Source organism: Argopecten irradians, chromosome 5 (assembly GCF_041381155.1).
Source record: "Argopecten irradians isolate NY chromosome 5, Ai_NY, whole genome shotgun sequence".
Classification (NCBI taxonomy): Eukaryota; Metazoa; Mollusca; class Bivalvia; order Pectinida; family Pectinidae; genus Argopecten; species Argopecten irradians.
The window spans coordinates 2019568-2043859 of record NC_091138.1 but is presented as its reverse complement, the minus strand read 5'-3'; the positions used below and the strand labels follow the sequence as shown (position 1 = coordinate 2043859).

General features: G+C 37.5%; 1 protein-coding gene across 3 annotated transcripts; it reads right to left on the bottom strand.

Moving 5' to 3' along the window:
- Positions 1-344: 344 nt before the first annotated feature.
- On the bottom strand, positions 345-21625 carry LOC138322637 (protein Tob1-like). Of its 3 annotated transcripts, none has more exons than XM_069266627.1 (2): positions 21455-21625; positions 345-7260 (listed from the first exon to the last, which is right to left on the bottom strand). In XM_069266627.1, exon 2 carries the CDS (start codon positions 7137-7139, stop codon positions 5868-5870), a length of 1272 nt encoding a protein of 423 aa, XP_069122728.1. In that variant the 5' UTR covers positions 7140-7260; positions 21455-21625; the 3' UTR covers positions 345-5867. The 3 variants fall into 3 exon arrangements, with proteins under 3 accessions (XP_069122728.1, XP_069122731.1, XP_069122730.1); XM_069266630.1 differs by lacking the exon at positions 21455-21625 and adding an exon at positions 21118-21348; XM_069266629.1 differs by lacking the exon at positions 21455-21625 and adding an exon at positions 20866-21107.
- Positions 21626-24292: the final 2667 nt, after the last annotated feature.

Sequence of the window (24292 nt, the reverse complement as noted above, 5' to 3'; positions counted from 1 at the left end):
TGGTCGAAATGTGGACATGTCGGTCGAAATGAGGCTATGTCGGTCGAAATGAGGTCATGTTTGTCAAATGAGGTCATGTGGATCGAAATAAGGTCAATTTGGTCGGAATAAGGTCATAGTCGTCGAAATGAGGTCGTGTCGGTCATAGTCATGTTTGCTATAATAAAGGTCATGTTGATCAAAATCAGAATGTCGGTTACAAAATTAGGTTATGTTGGTCACTTAAAAGCCATATTGGCCACAACTAGGTCACGTTCATCCCAATCAGGCCCTGATAGTTACTAAATCAGGTCATGTTAAATTATTTATAGTCAAGTCTAAATAGAATCAACAAAACACTTACAACTTGAAATACCAAAAATTTTATTACAAACTTAAAAATATGTAGCAATATAAACCGTACAAGTTCAACATACAAGGCCTTTTTTGAAAACTCATAACAGATTTTGCTTTTTGTGGAACGTATTTATACTACATGGCAATTAACCCTGCTGGTTCACAGCTGATATCAGACTACTGTTTACAGACGTAAACAAAATGTAACATGGATCAAGGAAGTTATGGCAACAGGTATTCTCTATATACGGTAATCAGTTGTAATAAACAGCCAGACTTAGACAAGGAATCGGAATATATTGGTAGTGACGACAGCGTAAAATAACAATTGTAAATAGTCTCGTGGTCATTGACCACTTAACGATATTAACTTTTAGTTATTAATATTGAATATAACTGGATAAAATTATCCCTACTTTTGTTTGAAAACGTGAAATGGCCACCATGGTATTGTGAATAATCGCGCGTGTATGTGACTGATCACAGAGAAGTTGTGTTAAAGCTGTTAATGAAAGACTTTTACTAATTAAACCAGCAAATGACATCTCCACATATCTAATTCAGTAAATATTGAAATTCTATATGCTATTGGTGACATATTCAAATAATTTATCACCTAGACCGGTCTATATCTGGTTTTGGATGTGTACCTATGAAATGACCACCTGTATTGGTGTAGATGTTTACAAGCTACATTTAAGGGTAATATAATTACCTAAACCACGTGCAACTAACTAGCGCGTGTTCTGACTACCATTACTCGTTATATCACGATATGTGATTTGAGACAGAGTCCGACAAGGGGTATACATATGGTTTACGGTCTTTCAAGGATTAGGAGCGGATATTGAAAAGCAATTATCATTTAAGAGAATGTGTGTAGACGGGACTACTTTACTTATGATACAGGTTAAATATGTATTAATGCTATATCATTTGTCAGTGCTAGTCTGACAGAGCGACGCCAGACACTAGAACAAAAACATAGCTGAGACCATCACTAAATACCCGTCACTAAGTAACCATTCTCACATTATCACTGAACAACTATTACATGCCACATTCTGGCACTAATCGCCAGATCATACCCGATAAGTATCAAATTATATAACATGGATGACACGATTCATTATACGTAAAGATGCTCCACCGCCGACAAAGCATAAATGATATCCCTCAGTTGATTAATAATTGGTGTTTGTTCGTGTATATATATATCTAATTTACACAAAAATTAATATAAAATAATTTATTTCGCCTTTAGTGCATGCGCAATCAGTACTTCCTTCCATATAGGATATAGTGACACGGAATTTTTTCGGGATGCAATTAATTATTTTTCATATTTTAAACTTGAAGAAAAATTAGAAGCTCAAACTTTTCAATGGTTGTAATGGTGTAAAGTAAGTAACTTTTGTAACTGATAAAAAATACTAAATCGTCTGCTCCTGTTTTTGATAGTGAAAAAATACCATTTGTCAGCGGTGGAGCATCTTTAAATAATACTAAATTCCGTCTACCACCCGCCATTAAATTCTATAAGGTGTTCTTACGACGTCTTTCATTGGCTGCCAAAATCATTGGTCCGTAAAGATCCAATAGAGACGTATAACGAGGTGCGGATAAGATATATAAGATGCTAGGTTATATTGATGGAATGTTGTAACTACTTTATTTTTACTTCTGGTAACGATAAATAAAATTATCTTTAACGTGTGGAAACGTTGGTTTTTTTACCAAACAAGACCAATCCTCTGTTCTATTAAGAGTCATGCTCTGATAGAGCGCTTTCATATATCTCATGCGAAATAACTTAACATATCATAACGCGAGTCATCTTCTATACAAGAAAATGCGTTTCAAAGGATAAATCCAAACATATCGCGGAAAATCTGTTTTGTCAACAATAAATATGATTGCCTTATTAATGGCCCTTTTCGGCCGGAATACATCAACACAGTATTGGACACTTTGAACAGCACGACGATGAATGTTTGTTTACCTAAGGGAGTATACAGGCTCATAAACGTAATGTGCAGAATACAAGGTCATGAATGTCATTCCGAAATGTCAAGTACATATAGGATTAGAAGGCAGTTTTGTTAGTGGTGCAAAGGTTCGAGAGAGGATTGTGGAAAATACCAACACATTTTCAGCACCGATAAAACAGTTTCAAATGCTGTCGCTATGTTCAGGTATGTTTTTTTTTATCTTTCAGATCGGTTATCTCGTGATATGGATGATTGATAAGTTTCTCAGACATCGATTACTATTATAACATTTCAGATTAGAAATAACTTTGGAAAAACTTAAACAGATTTGAGGTTACTCTGCACCGACTCGGCTGTATGAATCCATGTCCTTGTATGCTTACAAAAGCTCTTAATCAATTTGACCACAAGACAAAGATCATGTAACATAAACATGCTAACGTTATATATGAGTCGTATTAAATTACAGTTGATACAAAATTATGAAATCGAGACAAAGTTCCTTAGAACACTGAGAGTGTATATAACAATAAGAACAGCAATCAATATGTCAGTATACATAATCTAAATTCCGTACGGAAAGTTGGAATGATTTCTGAAAACTATAAAACATGATTACAAAATGACTTAAAATTAATTTCCATGCATGATATGATTGAGTTTGATGAATTTGACGATAATGAAATTAATTAATATTGCTCTGTACAAAAAGCCCCGTTGAAACATTCAACGAATATCACAAAGACATCTTAGTCATTGAAATGTTTACGGTAACCATCTCCTCAAAAAGCGTTTAACTAACCCTGATAAAAATATTCACTCATGCGCGGAAGCTCTACATGAATGATTCAGAACTAGATTCTCGTTCCCATCCGTATTGCACATGTATCTATCATGATAAAAAAATGACACAAGATCGTGAAAGTTAATTTAGCATTGTGATGATGAAATAAACTAAAATAACAGGTATACTTATTGATAGTTAAAAATATACTTTACAAAAACATATACGAATTTATGCTCGCATCATACAACGTAGAAAAGATATATATTTTATGTATGTAATATATAGATATATTATAGATGTATACGATATATTGATGTATCAATCAGTAAACCACCTGCATACCCAATTATATAAATATATACACGTGATTGTAGAAACGGTAAGAATATATATTATACATATCTTTGCTATACACTGACATCCACTTATTCATGGAAACTTTCTGGAAATATTAAAATATTGCGACAAAATTGACTAGATAAATATGATCACTATCATGTAAAGACGAGACAGTCAGAAGGAATACGGGCAACATGAGGACACAATAAATCCTTTATAGACAGACTACCACCCAACCTTTCACTCCCCGACAATCTCTTCAACCCTCCATACCCCGACAAACTGTTCAACCCTTCACTCCCCGACAAACTGTTCAACATTTTACTCCCCGACAAACTGTTCAAACCTTCACTCTCCCGAGAGACTGTTCAAACCTTCTCTCTTCCGAAAGATCTCTCAACCATTCACTCCGCCGACAGACTGTTCAACCCTTCACTTCCCCAACAGACTGTTCAAACCTTCACTCCTCGGCATAATGTTCACTCCCCCGGAGACTGTTCAACCCTTCACTCCCCCGACAGACTGTTCAACCCTTCACTCCCCCAACATACTGTTCAACACTTTACTCCCCCGACAGACTGTTCAACCATTCACTCCACCGACAGACTATTCAACCCTTCACTTCCCCGACCGACTTTTCAACCCTTCACTCCCTTCATTCCGCCGACATACTTCTCACTCTTCACTGTTCAACCCTTCACTCCCCCGACAGACTGTTCAACCATTCACTCCGCCGACAGACTGTTCAACCCTTCACTTCCCCGACAGACAGTTCAACCCTTTACTCCCAGCAGACTGTTCAACCCTTCACTCCGCCGACAGAATGTTCAACCCTTCACTTCCCCGACAGACTGTTCAACCCTTTACTCCCCGACAGACTGTTCAACCCTTTACTCCCCGACAGACTGTTCAACCCTTCACTCCGCCGACAGACTGTTCAACCCTTCACTTCCCCGACAGACTGTTCAACCCTTTACTACCCGACAGACTGTTCAACCCTTCACTTCCCCGACAGACTGTTCAACCCTTTACTCCCCGACAGACTGTTCAACCCTTTACTCCCCCGACAGACTGTTTAACTCTTCAATCCACCGACATTCTTCTCACTCTTCACTGTTCAACCCTTCACTGCTCCGACAGACTATTCAACCCTTCACTCCCCCGGCACAATGTTCAACCCTCTACTACCCCGACAGACTGTTCGACCCTTCACTCCCCCGACATAATGTTCAACCCTTCAATCCCCTGATAGATTGTTCAACCCTTTATTCCACCAACTGATCTCTCAACACTTCATTCCGGCGACTCCTCTTTCAACCCTCGACTCCGATGGATTGACGATACTTTTTTTATCCCATCTATAAAACTGACCTCGTATGTCTACTGGCCTGCCATCAAACCCACCACCACCCCGAGACACTCTCAAACAGGTGCTGGTAACAGTCGTTATGGACTCGTATGAAAAATTAGGAACTGGGGCCAAATGATGCGCGTTCTGGTGTAGACAATGGGATTCATGACTAACGTGTTCCCTTTACCAAAATGACCCTATACCAAAATGTATCTATCAAAAAACATGAATGTTAATAATCTAGACAACCCAACATTACGAATAAATTAACATGTAATGGCGTCGTGTCCCCGTTGATCGCTGTAGAAGATGGCGCCATCCGAGTTTTACTGATATATATGGATATCTTTATATGATCGATTCCTGCGTAAGAAACATGTACAACAAAGCTTTCTTGATCTAATTATGGACGAATATCACGTGACTAAGAATGTGTAGTTCTACAAAAATAGTAGCGAGTTTATATCGGGCAGTAAATCTAAGAGTGTTATACAAACACATGAATCAATACATCATTTCCAACGGATTGTTCTCATAGCGAGATCTTGGTCCGGGACACACTGACAACAATCAGATGTAACGCATTGGCACATGACGTCATCATCTTTTGTTGTTTCAGAAAGTGTGACGTCAATACACACAGTTGAAGTACATATTCCAAATAAGGCTTATGGATTTCGATTCTACTTAGAAAATGTGGGATGCAAATAAATAACCATTTTTGTAGAAGATGATTGATCCGAAGGGACTGCTATGTCAATTTTCTCTCTAGTAGCGATGTTCCCGTTGTCAACGTTATTTCATTAAGATTTAGAACACGAGTCGATATGCTGAAATATTTCCGTTAAAATCATAGTTAATCACAATATATTGGCTGTCTTATTCCAAATAATCGAGCCGTAACTGTTTCAGATACCATAGTTTATATAATAAAAACACCAATCGCATGTGATGTATCAATAAAAAATAAATTCCTGGTCTCGTTAGAGAACGACCACGTGGACTTTCACTTCCGGTACCCCCTATATTTTGGCATTCCTGGATAACAGTCTATCACATATCGTCAGTTGGCCAGTAACATGTGGGGATACTGGCTCGAGTAGGGAACTGTGCTGAGGTTCAATCCTTCGATGAAAGACTTCTGGTTCTCGGGCGATACCGCTGTGGAACCGACAGGAGACGGAAGTGGACCCGGAAGTAGTTCTCCGAGACCTCCGAATGACGGGACATGATGTGTAACTGGTGACGAGTTGTGGTACAGGTCCCCAGTTGCCGGAACAGCATGATGTTGGGGCGATCTCAGGGCGGTATGCTGTTGCTGCTGCTGCAGTTGTTGTTGTTGTTGTTGCTGCTGCTGTTGATGTAGCTGTTGGATTTGTTGTTGATGTTGTTGTTGCTGCTGCTGTGTCATGAATACTCTTTGTTGTTGGTCTATGTAAAACTCTACGCGTGGATCCCTAGGGGACAGGGACCTTGGCCGCTGAGGGGAATTGTAATTAGCGGTCTGGAGAGCAGCAGCGGATCTCTGACGGAAATAGTTTCCAAACTCTGTAGGAGAGAGGCGCGTTGGTCGTTTGGCCTGTGTCTTAAGTTTTGTTGAGCCAAATTTAGTTTGGGCAAATGTGGAGGCTGTGAACTGTGTAGGAACTCTATCCTGTTTTGGGACGTATGCTGGTAGAGGACTTTTGGTCGACGTAGACGCGGGGGCGGACGGCACTGTGCTGCCATTTCCAACGCATACACCGCCTCCCATGGACGACGTTGAATTGAAGAGGGCACACGAGGGTGACGTGGAGGCACTGTTTGGCCAACCATTGGACGACGTGGGTGAGGAAGGCGACAGACCTCCAGGAGATAGGTTCATGCTCCCGAAGGACGACGAAAGGTTGTCGATAGGTTTGAAACACTGAGCGTCAGGATTAAAGCTCCGACCTGCTGCCGCCTGTACCTCGCGGTCGGCTTTCTCAGTGCTCTCCTCGTCACGTCGTTCGCTGTATAGGATTTTAACAGGTCCCTTCTCTCCTATCTTGTAGGAGACCTCACATGGGTCAATCCACAGGATCAGTTCAGCCGGAAGGTAGGACTGAACCTCTGTAAGGTCAAGGCCACATTCATAGATAGCTTTGATAATAACGGGGTCGACCTTTTCTCCGTTCACTCTTACACACCGGTAACCCGTACCTTTAATTGGCTTGTCCGGGTACCAATGACCTTCAAATTTGCCCTTTAGTCCTTTTTCTAATTCCTCCGCCAGTAAGTCAACCCGTCGCCTTGGTAACTTGCTGTAGAGATACGATATGACAAAATTGAGGGCTACAGATATCTCGACGTGCATCTTGGCCGATATGTCTGACTGTGAAATCCTTTCCACTGAACTTAACGCTCAGTCACTCAATCAATACGGTAGAATCCAGAATAAATCTCCTCTCTTTATAAAGTCCTGGTCTCAAAGCAACCTGTAACGAAAGAGAAACATTTTAGACAAGAGGTCACGAACGTCACGCGGGTCTAACACCCCATAGGGAACTGTAAGGCCACATCACATCCCTTAGTAACACACAATTATAACATTAAATACATACATAAACAACCCTATAATTGCTGCCAGATAATTAACACTAACAAATTACGCTAAACTGTCATATTATAAGAGTTCTAAGCACAGAAAATACACGCATCGGTGTTTTCTGTGAAAGTCGATATGGAGATCGATTTCGTTCCGTACAATAGAAAGGTTTCGTTAGATGTATCCAATGCCGCGGGGAAAAAAGGACATGCAACATTGATACTCCTCAAATACAGGATCTACCTTTATTATTACATTGTATAATTATCATAATATGGCTGATGCATGTGCTATTACACGTCATGGGGATCAATACAAACGATGATATGTATACTTAGAAGATCATATCCTAAAATTAAATTTTTCGCCAACCTCCTTAGAAATGATGTCTGATATAAAGGAGTCATCTGCAAACTATTTGAAAGATTGTTTTTAACTCAAGTCGATTGTCTTTAACTTGCATTTTCAGCTTTTATTTAATGAGCTCTAAGTGTGCAAAATAACCAAAGCTGGACAAATGATTTTTGTTTAGAAATGGAAATCTTTTTGAGATTGTTAGTGGCACGGAAGCGTTGCCATGGCATTAAAAAACAGCCAAACGCACCTTAACGTGAAGCAACAAAGTATGTCACGTGGAAGGACCAAATAATCTTCATATTTTACATAAGGTATGGCACAATTTTCATACAGTATATAACAAAAGTGAATGAAATATTTAATAAATCTGGAATATGAACAAAGATGTATGTGATAATTCTATATCACACAGAATCCTTTGTTAATCCAAATTTATTATAGAATATTTTTGTTGATACCCATACATGAAGTTGGACTATGTCTGCTGTACCCACCACAAAAAAGGCTACAACTGATACTATTATGTTACGACAGTATAAATATTTCCTAGGACAAGACACCAAAGGATTCTGGAACACAACGGTCTAAAAAGATAGAGTTTTACATGCTATGTCATGTTTGAAGCCGTGCTTTGTTTATACAAGATAATATTTCTCAATACATCATTTGCATTTCCTCTGACAGCGGACTGCGGCGTGGTCTTACATGTGCATTAGTTCCACGTGGTGCCATATCGTAATACCGAACATCTCTCTGTTCTACTCAACCTTAAAAAATCTGCTTCTGAATGATAAGCTGATTTGGGTTGTGATTAAGGTATTTAACTGCATATTATGTTGCCTCGTCAAGAAGGGTAAGGTAATCAGCCTTAGTAGCTGGGGGCGCCTTAGATTTTCCGGAGATGACAGTCAAGATCTAACAGATGGTATAAAAAACAAAGTTCACATGCAATTAGTTTAGATATTTCAAAAATTCTGTAATAACTATTTAATGGAATGCTGGAAGCTATTCTAGAGGATGAAGCCTGACAAAACCCTGACAACTGGATTTAATACACACGTTACCATAGTCACGCCAAATCGTAATAGCGTAAGTTGAACAATACACAAGGAAACCCAGGAAACAGGATTCTACAGAAACGAGATCAACGACATGTATTTTTAAAGAGTAGACATCCTTGAGAATTATTGATTGATGAAAGAATACAATAAGTCAGTTTGTCAAAGCATAGTTAAAATGAGCAGGCTTCAAATAACTATGATTGAGAAACAGATAGTTAATCACGGAAGTTTATGCTGAAGTATCTGGCCTTTTTCCTTGGCATCGGATTTGGACATTATGATAAATAAATGACATACAAGTCCGAATTCCAGTGTCAGGATTAGTGAAAAATTGCGATTATTTATTTATAGGCAACGTTTACCTCAATGTAATCAGAAAGTCGTTTCAGCACTAAGGACATCAACCTAATCCATGGCCCAACCTGACGCTTAACTACAATGGAACACGCCAATGAGGATTGACGTATGTAAATCCACATCAGCTTTTACCAGTAATCGGATTGACTATGTACTGTAGACCTGTTTTTGTCAGAGCAGTCAGGGGTACTCTTCTCACAACATCACCAGCTTCGTACTGGCACTCAAAAAATACATGATTAATGGCGTATTTACATCACAAAGAAGTCAATATGGCGGAAAAATGGACATACGACATTAGTATAATGCTTAAATAGTGACGTAGGCCAGGGAACATGGCGTCAAGTAGACATACGACTTTGGTGTAACGCTAGAATAGTGAATTTGGTCGAGGGAACATGGCGTCAAGTTAGACATACGACTTTGGTGTAACGGTAGAACAGTGAATTTGGCCGAGGGACATATGGCGACAAAATTATACGTTCTGCTTTATGTGACGCTTAAACCAAGACGTAACTTACGACCTCTCTCTAATGGTTGAACAATGACGTTGACTAAGAGAGTATGCGTCATTAAAGATGTGTATCCATCGGTAGAGCATCTCAGCTGACTCCTTAGCCATTCTTGATACATGTGACGTGTCAAAGTTAAACTTAGCATGCTCATGATACGTCAGAGATATTTCACGGAAATTTGTAGGAGAAGTGCATTCTAACGTAGAGAAGAAATCATCCAGTAATTGTAGAAATCACATAGTTTAAACTGGACGACAAGAATGCTCTATTTTAAGTAACACAATGTTTTATATATATATGTATACAAAGCAAATATGGTTTGATGACATCATTAATTGATATACCTGCTACCGTTATAATGTAGACATTTGATAATGTTGGGCTTCTAAATTGATCATTCAGCTCAGAAGCATTGTGTATGATGCCTTTTGATAGTATTTATGATGGTGTAAAGGAACATGAAAAGAAGATTGGTTGAAAGTCCAAAGTGGAGGTCATGACAAGCATTGAATGTACAACTATGAGAGATTATGGATATATACGTACAACCAGATAAACAAATCACACAAAGTCACACTTTCCCTCCTAAATTGTCTGGAAAGAAATATTACATGAATGAAACTTGTGGTCACTGTAAATGTGTGCGGCTAGGCTCATTTAGGTTAGTTTTGTAGTTTACCATTATATCTTCAACGATAATAAACTTTCAGAATCAACCTGAATAACTTACACCATAAGACACACGTGTTTATAGAATTAGAATACAAGACCTATTGAGGTTAGGCCGACTCCTGTCGTGTATATATTACACAAACTTACGTGTGACCAAGATTCCAAACATTAACGTAGTTTCACGTTTGCCCCACGGGCTCCTGTCATACAGGTGCTACAATTCCCATACTTCCTGTTTCTCCCTTCATAATAACGTGTGATTTGACCTCTACAACTTCATAATGATGGCGAATTAAACCATTTGACCTTTGCCCCGAGGACCATTCGGATATTCAAATAGATCATCATATTAAATTGTGTTATGTACTATTGAAAACTAAGTTATTATTTTTGGAATTTCCCAAAAACGAGCTTATAATTTTTGAAAGTAAAACCAGTGGAATACGTGCTTTGATTCCTTACCTGGAAATGTAGCCAGCTCGCTCAAAACAGACGGTTAAAACGGCAGTACCGCCAACGCATGCAGTACGCGCTGATTTTACCCTAGGGATGCGTGGTATGGCACAAATGATACAACTATTAGTTGACAACAAACGTATAACTGTGATACAGATTTAAGTCTAGGTCTAAGTCGATTTCTACACTCGCTTATTCTTTTTCTGGTCTACATCCAGAGTTGAAGTTTTGTTTTGGTACCATTGAATAATTCATTATCGGCAATAGCCGAGGTATATGGACGTAATTAGCGATGCCTAAGGACGCTAGCTGTCCAATTCTCCAATAAATCTTTGTAGCAGACCGATCACTGCTCTATTGGACGTGGGTAGCCTATAACCGAGTTAAACGTCGGTCACATTGCCTATTCTACAGGTTGCTGGCCCGAGGATCGGTTGTATTTCTTCTATGCATGCAAGTCCGCGTTTACGACCACTAACATTCGATAATCAATAAGCTTTCCTCGAACCCTCAGCTAGCCACTGTGCGGGGAGGTGAAATTCGGCATTTATAATGCACATTGCAGCAATACAGAAGCGAACATTAGTGTAGAACGCTGATGATGGCGTCTACATTCCATTTATCGTTTTACCGGAAGTAGAAACGATTAGAGAGAATCACGTGATCGATATCATGGCCCTAATAATAGTAGTCTAAAGTCTACAGGTGTCTGGAACTGTTCTCTCAGCTGTTTTTTCTCCTTTCGTTAATTGTCTGTAGAAACTGACAGCCATTTGTACGACTGGTTGTCATACAGACAACCTTTCCTGGAGGCTGTGAGAGTCTAGTTTAACATCATGTTTATATTTCGTATTAGTGATATACATCGGCCCTGATCACTGGTTACCAAATCGATACAAGACAATCTTCCTCGATAAAAAACATACATCTTATTAAAGCGAGCCGATAGGCCGGAGCTGGGCAAAAGTCTCAGGAAATGAAGCAATGACGCAATTTGCTGAGATTGAGTGGGAAACACACCGCTATCGCAAGCTTTTCTAATTTCAACAACAAAAACAAGCTATTATTTTACAATAAACTCGTGTAAATTCACGTCCCCCGTGCTACAACACGTGATACCTAGAAATCGATGGACGAGACAACCAAGGTCTGTAAGTTGTTAACCACAATGTAAGGTGTTAGACTGTGGTGCGGTATTGTATGATAAAACCGCAAAATAAAATATATAAAAAGATTCCATCTGAAAAATAAAGATAAAAAATAATTTCAAACCTTTTGTGCAGGAAATATACAAAAAATGCTAAAACAGCAGTTTCTTAAGTTTCTTAATTCGTGATTGAAATAGGTATTGTTTATTTATTTATTTTTGCTAAATTGTAAGGTTAATTTCAAATTAAAAAACAGCGATTACACAATTGAAATAAAAAAAGCTATTTTGTAGTATTCTATATTTCCTAATGGAGACAATGTTTCCATAGTGTTATACTGTGGTAAACGCCTGTTAGATCTCGTGTCCGTTCTTTCTCACCTAAATCAGATCTATACCAGGCCAGGTGTCGTCTGTACGGACTGATATCTATTATTCATCCCGGCGATACATATACACGGTAATGTATTTCATACTTATCAACAACATTCCTATCTACAATGCCGAAAACATTGTCAAATACAGCCTTATATAGTGTACCCTTTTTATAACTGAATACTACTTTATTTGCCGTAACCCAGATCAGCTAAAATAAACATCGCCAGTCATTGACAATGTCAACTGATATTCAACGTTGCAAAGAACTACAATTATGTCCTTTTCTGAAATAGAGCAAAATGATCGTTTTATGTATTGACATAAACGTGTGATGAGATGAAAAGCTGATCCTTCGGTAAGTAATGAGACTGTGTGTGGTAATGAATATCAACACAAACCTCCGCCCACAGGCCCATATTGATTTACTGGTCTAATGAGACAGACGAGGCGGTCATATCAGAGGAGATTATTCTCTCTCTCCAATCTCTCCCTCTACATGGGGATAGACAAAGAGAGGAGAGATTTCTCTCACGAATCCCTGCTATAAAACGATTTACACGGGAACGTCCTGACAAAGGAGAGAGTCTTCCTCTCCCATGATTTAATTAACAATCCCGTCAGAGAGAGAAGGGGGTATGGCTCCCCAAATTCTAGGATCCCTACAATACACACGGGGATGGATGAGGGGGAGGATGAACGTCATACCAGGATGGTTCAATGATAAACTTATACATTTATTATCAGAGTTTTGTATCGTATACCTCCTACACATAGGAATTAGCCAATACATTCTGTGATTGATTTCTGTAAATATACATATACGTACATCACCACTTTGAGCCTTTGACCTACCTAATGGATTGTGAATGGCTATTAGAGAACAGGTACGGCGGTGCTGTTGCCACATATAATCAGTAAATACAAACACATGGGTATATGTACATCACATGTCGAAATAACTGAGCAGCAAACGTTTCCAAGTTTTCCAAATAACTTTTATATATACGTATCTGTACCGATGCACCATACAGTATACAGGTAGAAGACCTGGGCGTGCACCAAGGTCTGTAACCGGTACACTACACCTTGGCGCGCGTGCTGTAGGATAGGTAACGCGTGTTTTAACTTATGTGTACACTTACGTTTTGAAGGTAATAATATTATTACGACTTTATCATCATTCCCTTTTCATTACTTACATAGCAATCTTTGTGATAACTAGTTCTACCTCAGGCAGAATTCGTTGGCCAGCAATTTACAGTCTATAACTGTCTGCCTCAACTAAAGTCATTTCTGAAATGTATCCTTCAACTCTCATTACTTATCTACAAATCGCGAAGCTCGGGAGCATCTAGTGCACATATATTCTCAGATTTTAACCTAAGGCCTAAGTGCCTGTCTAGAGATTGAACGTATGTCTTTTTACTTACAGTAAACTATAGAACAACCAATTTTACATCATTAACGAACAAATGCACTAACTAAAGTGGATTTTAACTTCAGTATAAGCGACTGTGTTGTATAGCTGTATTCGCCTTGAGTAAAACGTGGTATAAGTGGAAATACCGAGCCTATTCGGTCTTTACCTACCCACAAATTCACGCACTGGGATCAATCAGTACTCACACATGAATAAGACCTAAAGCTGTAACGAATTCCAAGAAGGTGAGATTGCATGAAACCGCAGAATAGTTATGATAAGTAAAAGGCTTGTCCTCAGGACAGGCGGTCGTAATGTCCCTAACAGTGGAAGTAGAGGCAGTAAACCAGAAAGGTTTGTCTTCAGGACAGGCGGTCGTAATGTCCCTAACAGTGGAAGTAGAGGCAGTAAACCAGAGAGGTTTGTCTTCAGGACAGGCGGTCGTAATGTCCCTAACAGTGGAAGTAGAGGCAGTAAACCAGAGAGGTTTGTCTTCAGGACAGGCGGTCGTAATGTCCCTAACAGTGGAAGTAGAGGCAGTAAACCAGAGAGGACCTGACCTTATAGGACCATATTAAAACCAGAGTGCACGGATATAAATCAGCACAAATCTCAGAGACAACGTCGACAGATTGTTCAGTATCATTCATTAATAACGAGTACAATTGAACATGTTGAGATCATGGGAGTATGCATCGAAAGGAAAGAGTAAATGAACAATTTAAAAAAAGTAATAGTAAGAAAGAAAATACATATACATTTTCTTTCTTTTCTTGTTTTGAATCAATAACGAAAAAAAAATTAAGTTTATTATGCTCAGTCATAATCATAACAAGAGTGACACAAATTTATCACAATCAAAATATCATCCTTTGAGTTGTCAACAAATATGCCATTTCAGTAAAACCATGACAATCGTAAGGAAATGTTAAGCGATACTACACCGAGATACAAAATATGTAAACATCCTAGTATGATACAGCACCCTGTAACAATGACTTCATATAACGTACGAAATATCACCGTGCCAGATGTCACTATACCCATCACGTTAAGTTATAGCGAAGTAACGCTTCAAGTAACCTTCAGCTCGACTCTATTGATATACAACTCAAGAAATCCTATGTTAGCCTTACTGTAGGCGGTTTTATCCTTAAATGAACTTTTGGTGACAATTTTAGTGACCCTTATACTGGCCTGGCGAAGTTCCCTTGGGATCCAGAGATGTAACTTGTTGCCTTTCGCTTGACAAGGCGAACGGCATATTTGCGTGGTCTCCATTTAACGAAAACAAACTCATACTTTTAGACTGATGTCGATACTTTAAATGTAACTAAACTTGGGTTTATTTGTTAGGATTTCCAACTGGTATTGATTTTAACTGGCATCTTTGATGTAACATACTGCCGCTTGTAAGGTAGGCTAATGGCATTAGATGTCACACACACTTTCAAAAAACAAATTACATCATATATTTAAGGGATCATTTATTGAACATAACAGAAAAGATACTAGTCGCATATGTGTTGTTTGTGAAAATAGACAATGCGTTAATGATTGTGGAAAGAAACCATATCGAAGAATATTTATTAAAACAATGGAGAACATTACCTGTGGAACATTAGAGAAGTACATTACCTAATATAATCAAATCACTTCATGTAAAATCACGCTGACACAGCAAACTGTATCAAGCAAGGAGAAATCAGCAAAAGCAGCTTGCTCTGATCTCAAAGGTTACAAACATCAGTACAACGAAATATTGACATATTAGTATCCCCCCTATAGTCGTCGAAATCCTCAGCGGAACGATGACACAATTATTTTCAAGATCATTGCGGCTAGTCAGTCAGTATTATTCAAACATTGGATATTTAGTCTTAAATTGGAAATCCCCTTCTATAGCAAGCTAACCAACTTCCCCGACAGAGCAGACTGTTGAATATCCAGTCCAATTAAATGGATCTGCCGGTCCTAATTACACCTGCCATCGACAACTTGTCCGAGCGACTATTGTTACTAGTTTACACCAATGTGCCTGAGATTGACTCCGAAAGCACCAACAAAGATTTCAGTGCCTACTTGTAATTCAATGAAACGGCAAGTCAAAAGTAATCAATTTCGCCAGGTCAATCTCTGGCAGTAAACATGGGATGCTAACGTGTGCTTTGGAGCATTAGGATGGCTGCCAGATACCGGGATCCCATTGCATGTTCCTCTGGACGAGACCACAGAACAAGTTCAATGGATGTTCACATCCAGCTAGCCGTATTTACATGTTACGTGACCTACATATGACCTTGTGATCTTTGTGGGTGGTTTTAGGGAAAGTACAATACATATGTAGAGGACTAATATAGCACAAACAACAATAAACAATGGCGAGGAAATCGTGGCAAATTAAATCAAGGTCACTTTGGAGTTACACAACCTTTCTAAATATACTTTGGCATGAACAATTTCAAATATCAATGAAGCAAGCTGTTCACATTAAATCATGAAAATATATCGCAACGATATCAAGGATGACTAACGATACTCCTCTTTCACATTGGTTCAATGGCAGAGGGCGAATAATGACCATGTCGAGTGGGGAACAATGACTTTGTGAGACAAAGGGCGAATAATGACCAGGTCGAGTGGGGAACAACGACTTTGTGAGACAGAGGGCGAATAATGACCAGGTCGAGTGGGGAACAAAGACTTTGTGAGACAGAGGGCGAATAATGACCAGGTCGAGTGGGGAACAACGACTTTGTGAGACAGAGGGCGAATAATGACCAGGTCGAGTGGGGAACAACGACTTTGTGAGACAGAGGGCGAATAATGACCAGGTCGAGTGGGGAACAACGACTTTGTGAGACAAAGGGCGAATAATGACCAGGTCGAGTGGGGAACAACGACTTTGTGAGACAGAGGGCGAATAATGACCAGGTCGAGTGGGGAACAAAGACTTTGTGAGACAGAGGGCGAATAATGACCAGGTCGAGTGGGGAACAAAGACTTTGTGAGACAGAGGGCGAATAATGACCAGGTCGAGCTGGGAACCACGACTTTGTGAGACAGAGGGCGAATAATGACCAGGTCGAGTGGGGAACAACGAGTTTGTGAGACAAAGGGCGAACAATGACCAGGTCGAGTGGGGAACAACGACTTTGTGAGACAGAGGGCGAATAATGACCAGGTCGAGTGGGGAACAACGACTTTGTGAGACAGAGGGCGAATAATGACCAGGTCGAGTGGGGAACAACAACTTTGTGAGACAGAGGGCGAATAATGACCAGGTCGAGTGGGGAACAACGAGTTTGTGAGACAAAGGGCGAACAATGACCAGGTCGAGTGGGGAACAACGAGTTTGTGAGACAAAGGGCGAACAATGACCAGGTCGAGTGGGGAACAACAACTTTGTGAGACATTTGAAAATTGGTGCCCATTTTTACCTTAAAAAATAAATTATAGTTTAGAAGTACTATTACACGTACCAATTATTAACTCTATTAACTCTATCAACTCTAAAAATTTCAAAATATTAAGATTTATGTAAATTTATCAAAGTCCTGTTTAAAAAAACTGTTAATGTTTGTCTTCTTTCTATGATGTTGTATGTTGTGAATATATGTATTTATATAATGTATGTTGTAAAGATACTAGATAAATAAAGTGTAAGTTTGGGTGAGTGAAGCCTAAAACACCATTATCGTAATTATGATCATTTGATATACACATTTATGCCTATTTGTGTGTCAGTTTATAGCTTTACATTACATGTCATAGTGTAGATTCGCGTCGGCACAAAAGTAAAACTTGACAAAACTAACACAGTGCTAGATTAGTTTCTGATACCAAACTATCTATTGAAAGGTTGGGTTATACTGTCTAATTGACTTCCTAAGCGATATTACACTTATACATACACGTAATTAAAGTTTCTATTATTTAAAGTGGGCTGTGAGGAATACAGATTATTATTTCGATTTAGAACATGACCATGGGTAAACAAACTCCATAGCAGGACATTTGAAAAAGATCGAATAAACAGTTTTTACATTTATTACGTAAATACTGGTTCAGACTATGTGTTGATATAGACGGAAAGACATGGCAATCGGACCCATTAACCGCTATGTATCTGATCCTGCCATATGTACGTTTCCCTATGGGCATGTTCATACATATTTGTAGAGCTGACATTAAAACTATATACCTTGAATGTTTATATATTAAATTGTATTATAAATGTAACAGACTGATCAACAGCAGTTACAAAATGGAAAATTTTAAACTGTAAAATTACCATATATAGGGGCCACGTGTGTTTCTCGTGCTGCACAAGGTCATGGTGTTAATGATGTAAATGATAGAGATAGACTATCTGTAAGTGTTTACCTGTATGTCACGGGTTCATACACATATTAGTATACACAGACTATCTGTAAGTCACGGGGTTCATACACATATTAGTTATACACAGACTATCTGTAAGTGTTTACCTGTATGTCACGGGGTTCATACAAATATTGGTTATACATTGACTATCTGTAAGTGTTTACCTGTATGTCACGGGTTCATACACATATTAGTATACACAGACTATCTGTAAGTCACGGGGTTCATATACATATTAGTTATACACAGACTATCTGTAAGTGTTTACCTGTATGTCACGGGGTTCATACACATATTAGTTATACATAGACTATCTGTAAGTGTTTACCTGTATGTCACGGGGTTCATACACATATTAGTATACACAGACTATCTGTAAGTGTTTACCTGTATGTCACGGGGTTCATACACATATTAGTATACATAGACTATCTGTAAGTGTTTACCTGTATGTCACGGGGTTCATACATCACATATTAGTATACATAGACTATCTGTAAGTGTTTACCTGTATGTCACGGGGTTCATACACATATTAGTATACACAGACTATCTGTAAGTGTTTACCTGTATGTCACGGGGTTCATACACATATTAGTATACACAGACTATCTGTAAGTGTTTACCTGTATGTCACGGGGTTCATACACATATTAGTATACACAGACTATCTGTAAGTGTTTACCTGTATGTCACGGGGTTCATACACATATTAGTATACACAGACTATCTGTAAGTGTTTACCTGTATGTCACGGGGTTCATACACATATTTAGTATACACAGACTATCTGTAAGTGTTTACCTGTATGTCACGGGTTCATCACATATTAGTAAGCTATCTGTAAGTCAGCACGGGTTCATACATAATTTAGTATACACAGTATCTGTAAGTGTTTACCTGTATGTCACGGGTTCATACACATATTAGTAGTATACACAGACTATCTGTAAGTCACGGGGTTCATACACACATTAGTTATACACAGACTATCTGTAAGTGTTTACCTGTATGTCACGGGGTTCATACACATATTAGTTATACATAGACTATCTGTAAGTGTTTACCTGTATGTCACGGGGTTCATACACATATTAGTATACACAGACTATCTGTAAGTGTTTACCTGTATGTCACGGGGTTCATACACATATTAGTATACATACGTGCGATAAACAACCGCTACTCCTAATTATATAACACATGTTATATTAATTAATACCACACAATAAAACTCCTTTCCACCAACCTTCTATAAATATTATCATACTAAATATATTCAACCAGTGAATCCCATATATTTGAATCTCTAGAGTGGCCTAGGGCGTCTCTAGAGCAATATGACCTTGAGCGTTTCTATCAAATAAAGTGTGACGTCATTATATGAACAATACCAAGACGTCATCATTCGAGGACATCAAAAAAGGATTTCTCTTTCCATTACAATTGGGAGTTTTTGTAATTATTTGACAAAAAGTCCCTCAATAAACTAAAATCATATGAGGATTTGTGAATTTCGTTTCAAAATATCAAATATACGAAAGGAATGCCTGTCTATGTGTATTTATACAGAGACTTATATAATTAATAAAACACTAATATCGTATAATATCGATTACCATTTTAATTGAATATTTTAATCTACATTTTACTTATATTCATTTATCCATGCATAATCTTACATTTATTATCGAACGCTAAGTAACTAATACCACACCATTTCCATCGTATTGCGGTAGTTAGGACGTTAAGTATGAAGGGAGACCATCACATTTTCACTTGTTGAGTGTCTGTCGATTATCTTTTATTATCTTTTCTATACACATACATCATCACATACTACCGATACCGTTATATTTTCTCTTTGCTATGAATTAATGCCAGCGTTTGCTAATATTTGAGGTATTATTTATTAGTATTTAGATAGAGTATATATAATAAATTCCGTGTATTACTTATTAGTATTTAGATAGAGTATATATAATAAATTCCGTGTATTACTTATTAGTATTTAGATAGAGTATATATAATAAATTCCGTGTATTATTTATTAGTATTTAAATAGAGTATATATAATAAATTATAAATGCTTTATAATATAATCACACATGTCGTTTATTACAAAAGTATGTTCCCCAGTAGTATAACTAATATAATATTTCTGCGTTCATGGTGTTATGAATGCCAGCATCTGTCCCGTGTGAACACAGGTAAACATGTTGTACAGTAACGGTGGGTCAGTATCGATTTACTAACATGAGGTTGTGATAATTACTGGTGTTAATCTCTTAACCACGATCATACAACAGATGGCTGACGTCACAGGGAACAACTGTCGTCTATTGATAAAAATAATAAGGTTTATAGCAGTTCCTCTATCTATCGTTACCTGTCAAACCGCACGTGTAAATGTCAGTGTTAGTGTTGATGGAGTGGTACTTCCTATGTCTTTATAATGTCACCTCTATAACTGGTGATATCTCCTGTCACTGTTTATGATGTATCTTTTAATTATAACAGTACAGATGGTAGTCTATATTAAATATTCTCTATAGAATGTGAAATATTAATATTACGTTATCGCAAGATTAATTAACAAAAGAAATAAATCAAAATTAACTTATACAACTCAGTTATGAAACCCCATCGAATAAGGCTAGATATAAAGTCATCAACAGATAGAACAGGTAAGATAAGATTCCATTTTCACCTGGTCTTCACATCTAATGATGATAATGCAACACACCTGAGGTCATCTGTCAGGACGCAGGTGAGAAGGGGTCTGACCAGCACTTCCTGGTCACATCAGTAAATACCACAGCCCAGAGGGTCCATAGAAACTCTCACAGATGGAATAAGAAAATTGTTCGTGAAATAAAATAATAGCGATTCCTTCACACACTGAACAGATTGAACACATCCACGAGAACAATGGTATTTAGCGTTGTTTACAGAAGATAAGACAATAAAGTATTGTGAGAGTAAACAAATGTCCTACCTGTGGTATTCCAGTGGTAGGTACTACCCCAGAACCCGAGACTAGATACAGATAGGCCAGTGTTAAATATAGCAGCTCATGACGCAGGTCCTACGTAATCCACTACAGCGCACGAGACGTAAACACCACACACTACTTACAAATAAGTAAATGCCAGTTGTTTACTGATCAACAGAAATATAGGCTGATGTTGCTTATTGATTGGCTATACACTGTTGTTGTTCTGTTACGAAAAACACTAACATACAATATCAGGCCCCGACCATATGTTGCTTATAAACAATTGCACGATAACACGTAGGTGATAGTTACATGGTGACACGATGTTTTAACTCACCTTGGTGGCTAATACCGACCATACATCCACTCTACACCAGTAAATCAACCATGGGTAGAATTAGTTGGTACAAAAATATAAAATTAATCTCTATGTACAAAATACGCTTGTTAGTGCTCCATGGCTCTCTCTCTATCTTTACGCTCCAGCCGAGGTTTCCTATACTATAAATACTGGGTTCATGCATATTCATGAGCTCTCGCCAATACACTTCATTATCCATTCGGAATAGTACGTATTGATAGGTAAAATCTCTTAGCCCGAGGTCGTGTGTTAAGCTTATGATATCGATAGAGATATCCAAAGGGTAAATCCTGCACACGAACTGCTAAGGATTTAACTGGGACTACATTTCACTAGAGAGAGTGTGGGAATCACAGATTCCATTCATAGAAGATCTTCTGTGAAGTTGACCTTCGACCTAAATGATTGTTCTTCTTCCCAGCACTCCTATTGGGTTTGCTTTCACACTCTGATGAGGATATGTGAGCAGAAGCTTATTTTACGTTAGCATATTGTATTTTCATATTCAATTGTTAAGACATTAGCCACAGATAAATAGTACGGAAATCTCGATAAACACTGGTCACACATATCATATCATGTGGGGCGGTGATGATACGAAAATCTATTATCGATCAATAATGTAGCTCTATACATAGATAAATGTTTATTTATGCATGCAGAGTTCCAGATGATATTAACTATATATTATGTAAAACAGAAGAATAAGCTACACACACAAAAGTCCACCACAAGAACTCAGTATGCAAATTTAGGTGATAACTGGGATAGGGCGAAATAAATCAGTCCCATTGATCACTAAACCAGGTGTTCCTAAATAAAAGGATTTACATTAACGCTGGCGGTATCTGTCATACAATACCATGTCAAGGATACACAATACAACATGTCTAGGATTTGATTACCAGATATATTGTATATTTTCATTAATGCTATCATACATACTCCTGTACTACATATTTAGAATTTAATAACTAGATATATTGTAAATTCTCGTTAATGCTATCATACATACTCCTGTAATACATAATAGTATTTAATCACCAGATATATTGTATATATTCATTAATACTACCAAACTTACTCCTGGAATACATATTTAGAATTTAATAACCAGATATATTGTATATTTTCATTAATACAACAAAAATTACTCCTGTAATACATATTTATGTATAATAATGTTTGACTATTATTGGTGTGTCGTTTCCTTAAACGGACAGGTACAAACACTTATTATTCAAGCGAATCTATTTATTTATTTTTATCTTTTTTTTTAATTTCGATAAGCGAATATATTTATGTATGTTTGAATTTTAATTAAATTACAGGAGCGTAGTTTAGAACAACAAATGATATGGACATAGTTATATTACCTTATCGTACCCCCGTCTGTTTCAACACTGTGGATGATAAATCAACTGAAACTGAACACTTAACAAGGCACATAATTACAAAGTAATAACAAAGTATGTTTTTTAGTTTATGCATAAAAACAAGTATATAAAGTATTTTTATACTTCGGAATATTAAGTTAAATGATTAACTCATTTTCTAATAATTAGATATTGCAATGTACAAATTTAATAGGTCAGTTGGTAGGTTTGTGACATACTTTTGAACTATATAAAGTATTACACCACTAGTGCTATTGATGAAGTGTGTATTGCTGCTCCGTGGTGCATACTCAATTTTCATTGAAGTCGGATTTGGATTTGACCTAGATTTGTTGGCAGAGTGTATATCACTGTGGCCTAGATTTGTTGGCAGAGTGTCACTATGACCTAGATATGCTACTGTGACCTAGATTTGTTTCTGTGACCTGGATTTGTAGGTACAATGTTGCTATGAACTAGATTTGTTAGTGGCACCTAGATTTATAAATTTATTATTATTGTAATCAAAATATGTTAGTGTGACCTAGATATGTAGGTAGAATCTCACTATGACTTAAAGATGCGTATGGCGTCGGCGCCGATAGTGTTTTCTCTTCTGTTTCCATTTTTGATCATCGAAATTCCAGGACGGTTATTATGCCTTAGTTAACAATAAAGAAACATGTTTGATATCAGAATAATGATAAATAATAATGATGACTATCAAGTAGTATTTGAATAATAAAACATATTTTTCGACTTTCATAAGCTTATGAATGTAATTGGTATATAATTCTTAATATACTTAATATAACAATACCTTGATGGAAAAATGAATTTGTGGTAAATCCTAGCTGGGTTCATATTTAACCAAGAGAAATGTCTTTTAATCAAATGTTGTCATTCATAATTGATAAACTATCAATTACATGTGTATTACAACAGGTACGTGTTGTAATGCTAACCATTTCCATCGTGTATATAATTCTAAATTAATGATATTGATATAAATTTCCTAAGAAGGATCACTATCGAGCAAGCAAAGGGGTAATTTGACGGTAATAAATTAAAGATTTCCGATTTATTTATATATATAAGTCATGCCAACGGCTTAATTAAAATGAAATCTGAAGGTAACACATGCCTGTGTGTTAGAGTGACTCGAGTCTGTAGTGTCTGTACTGGAAAGTCAGCCTGATTAATCATAATAATTAACAATGAAGCATCACTCTATAGAAATATTAATAGATACACATAATTTACAGGGCACGCAAGCCTCAATAGATGTTAATGTTTCGCGTGTGACACCGAGAAATGTTCCATGATAGGTCGTAGTAAAATGCTCCCGTACCTTTTTATCAGTTTGGAAATTAGAACATGTGCCCTGAATGACCTATTTTGATAAATAAACATTAGATAACAAGGTTCCTTTGGTTTA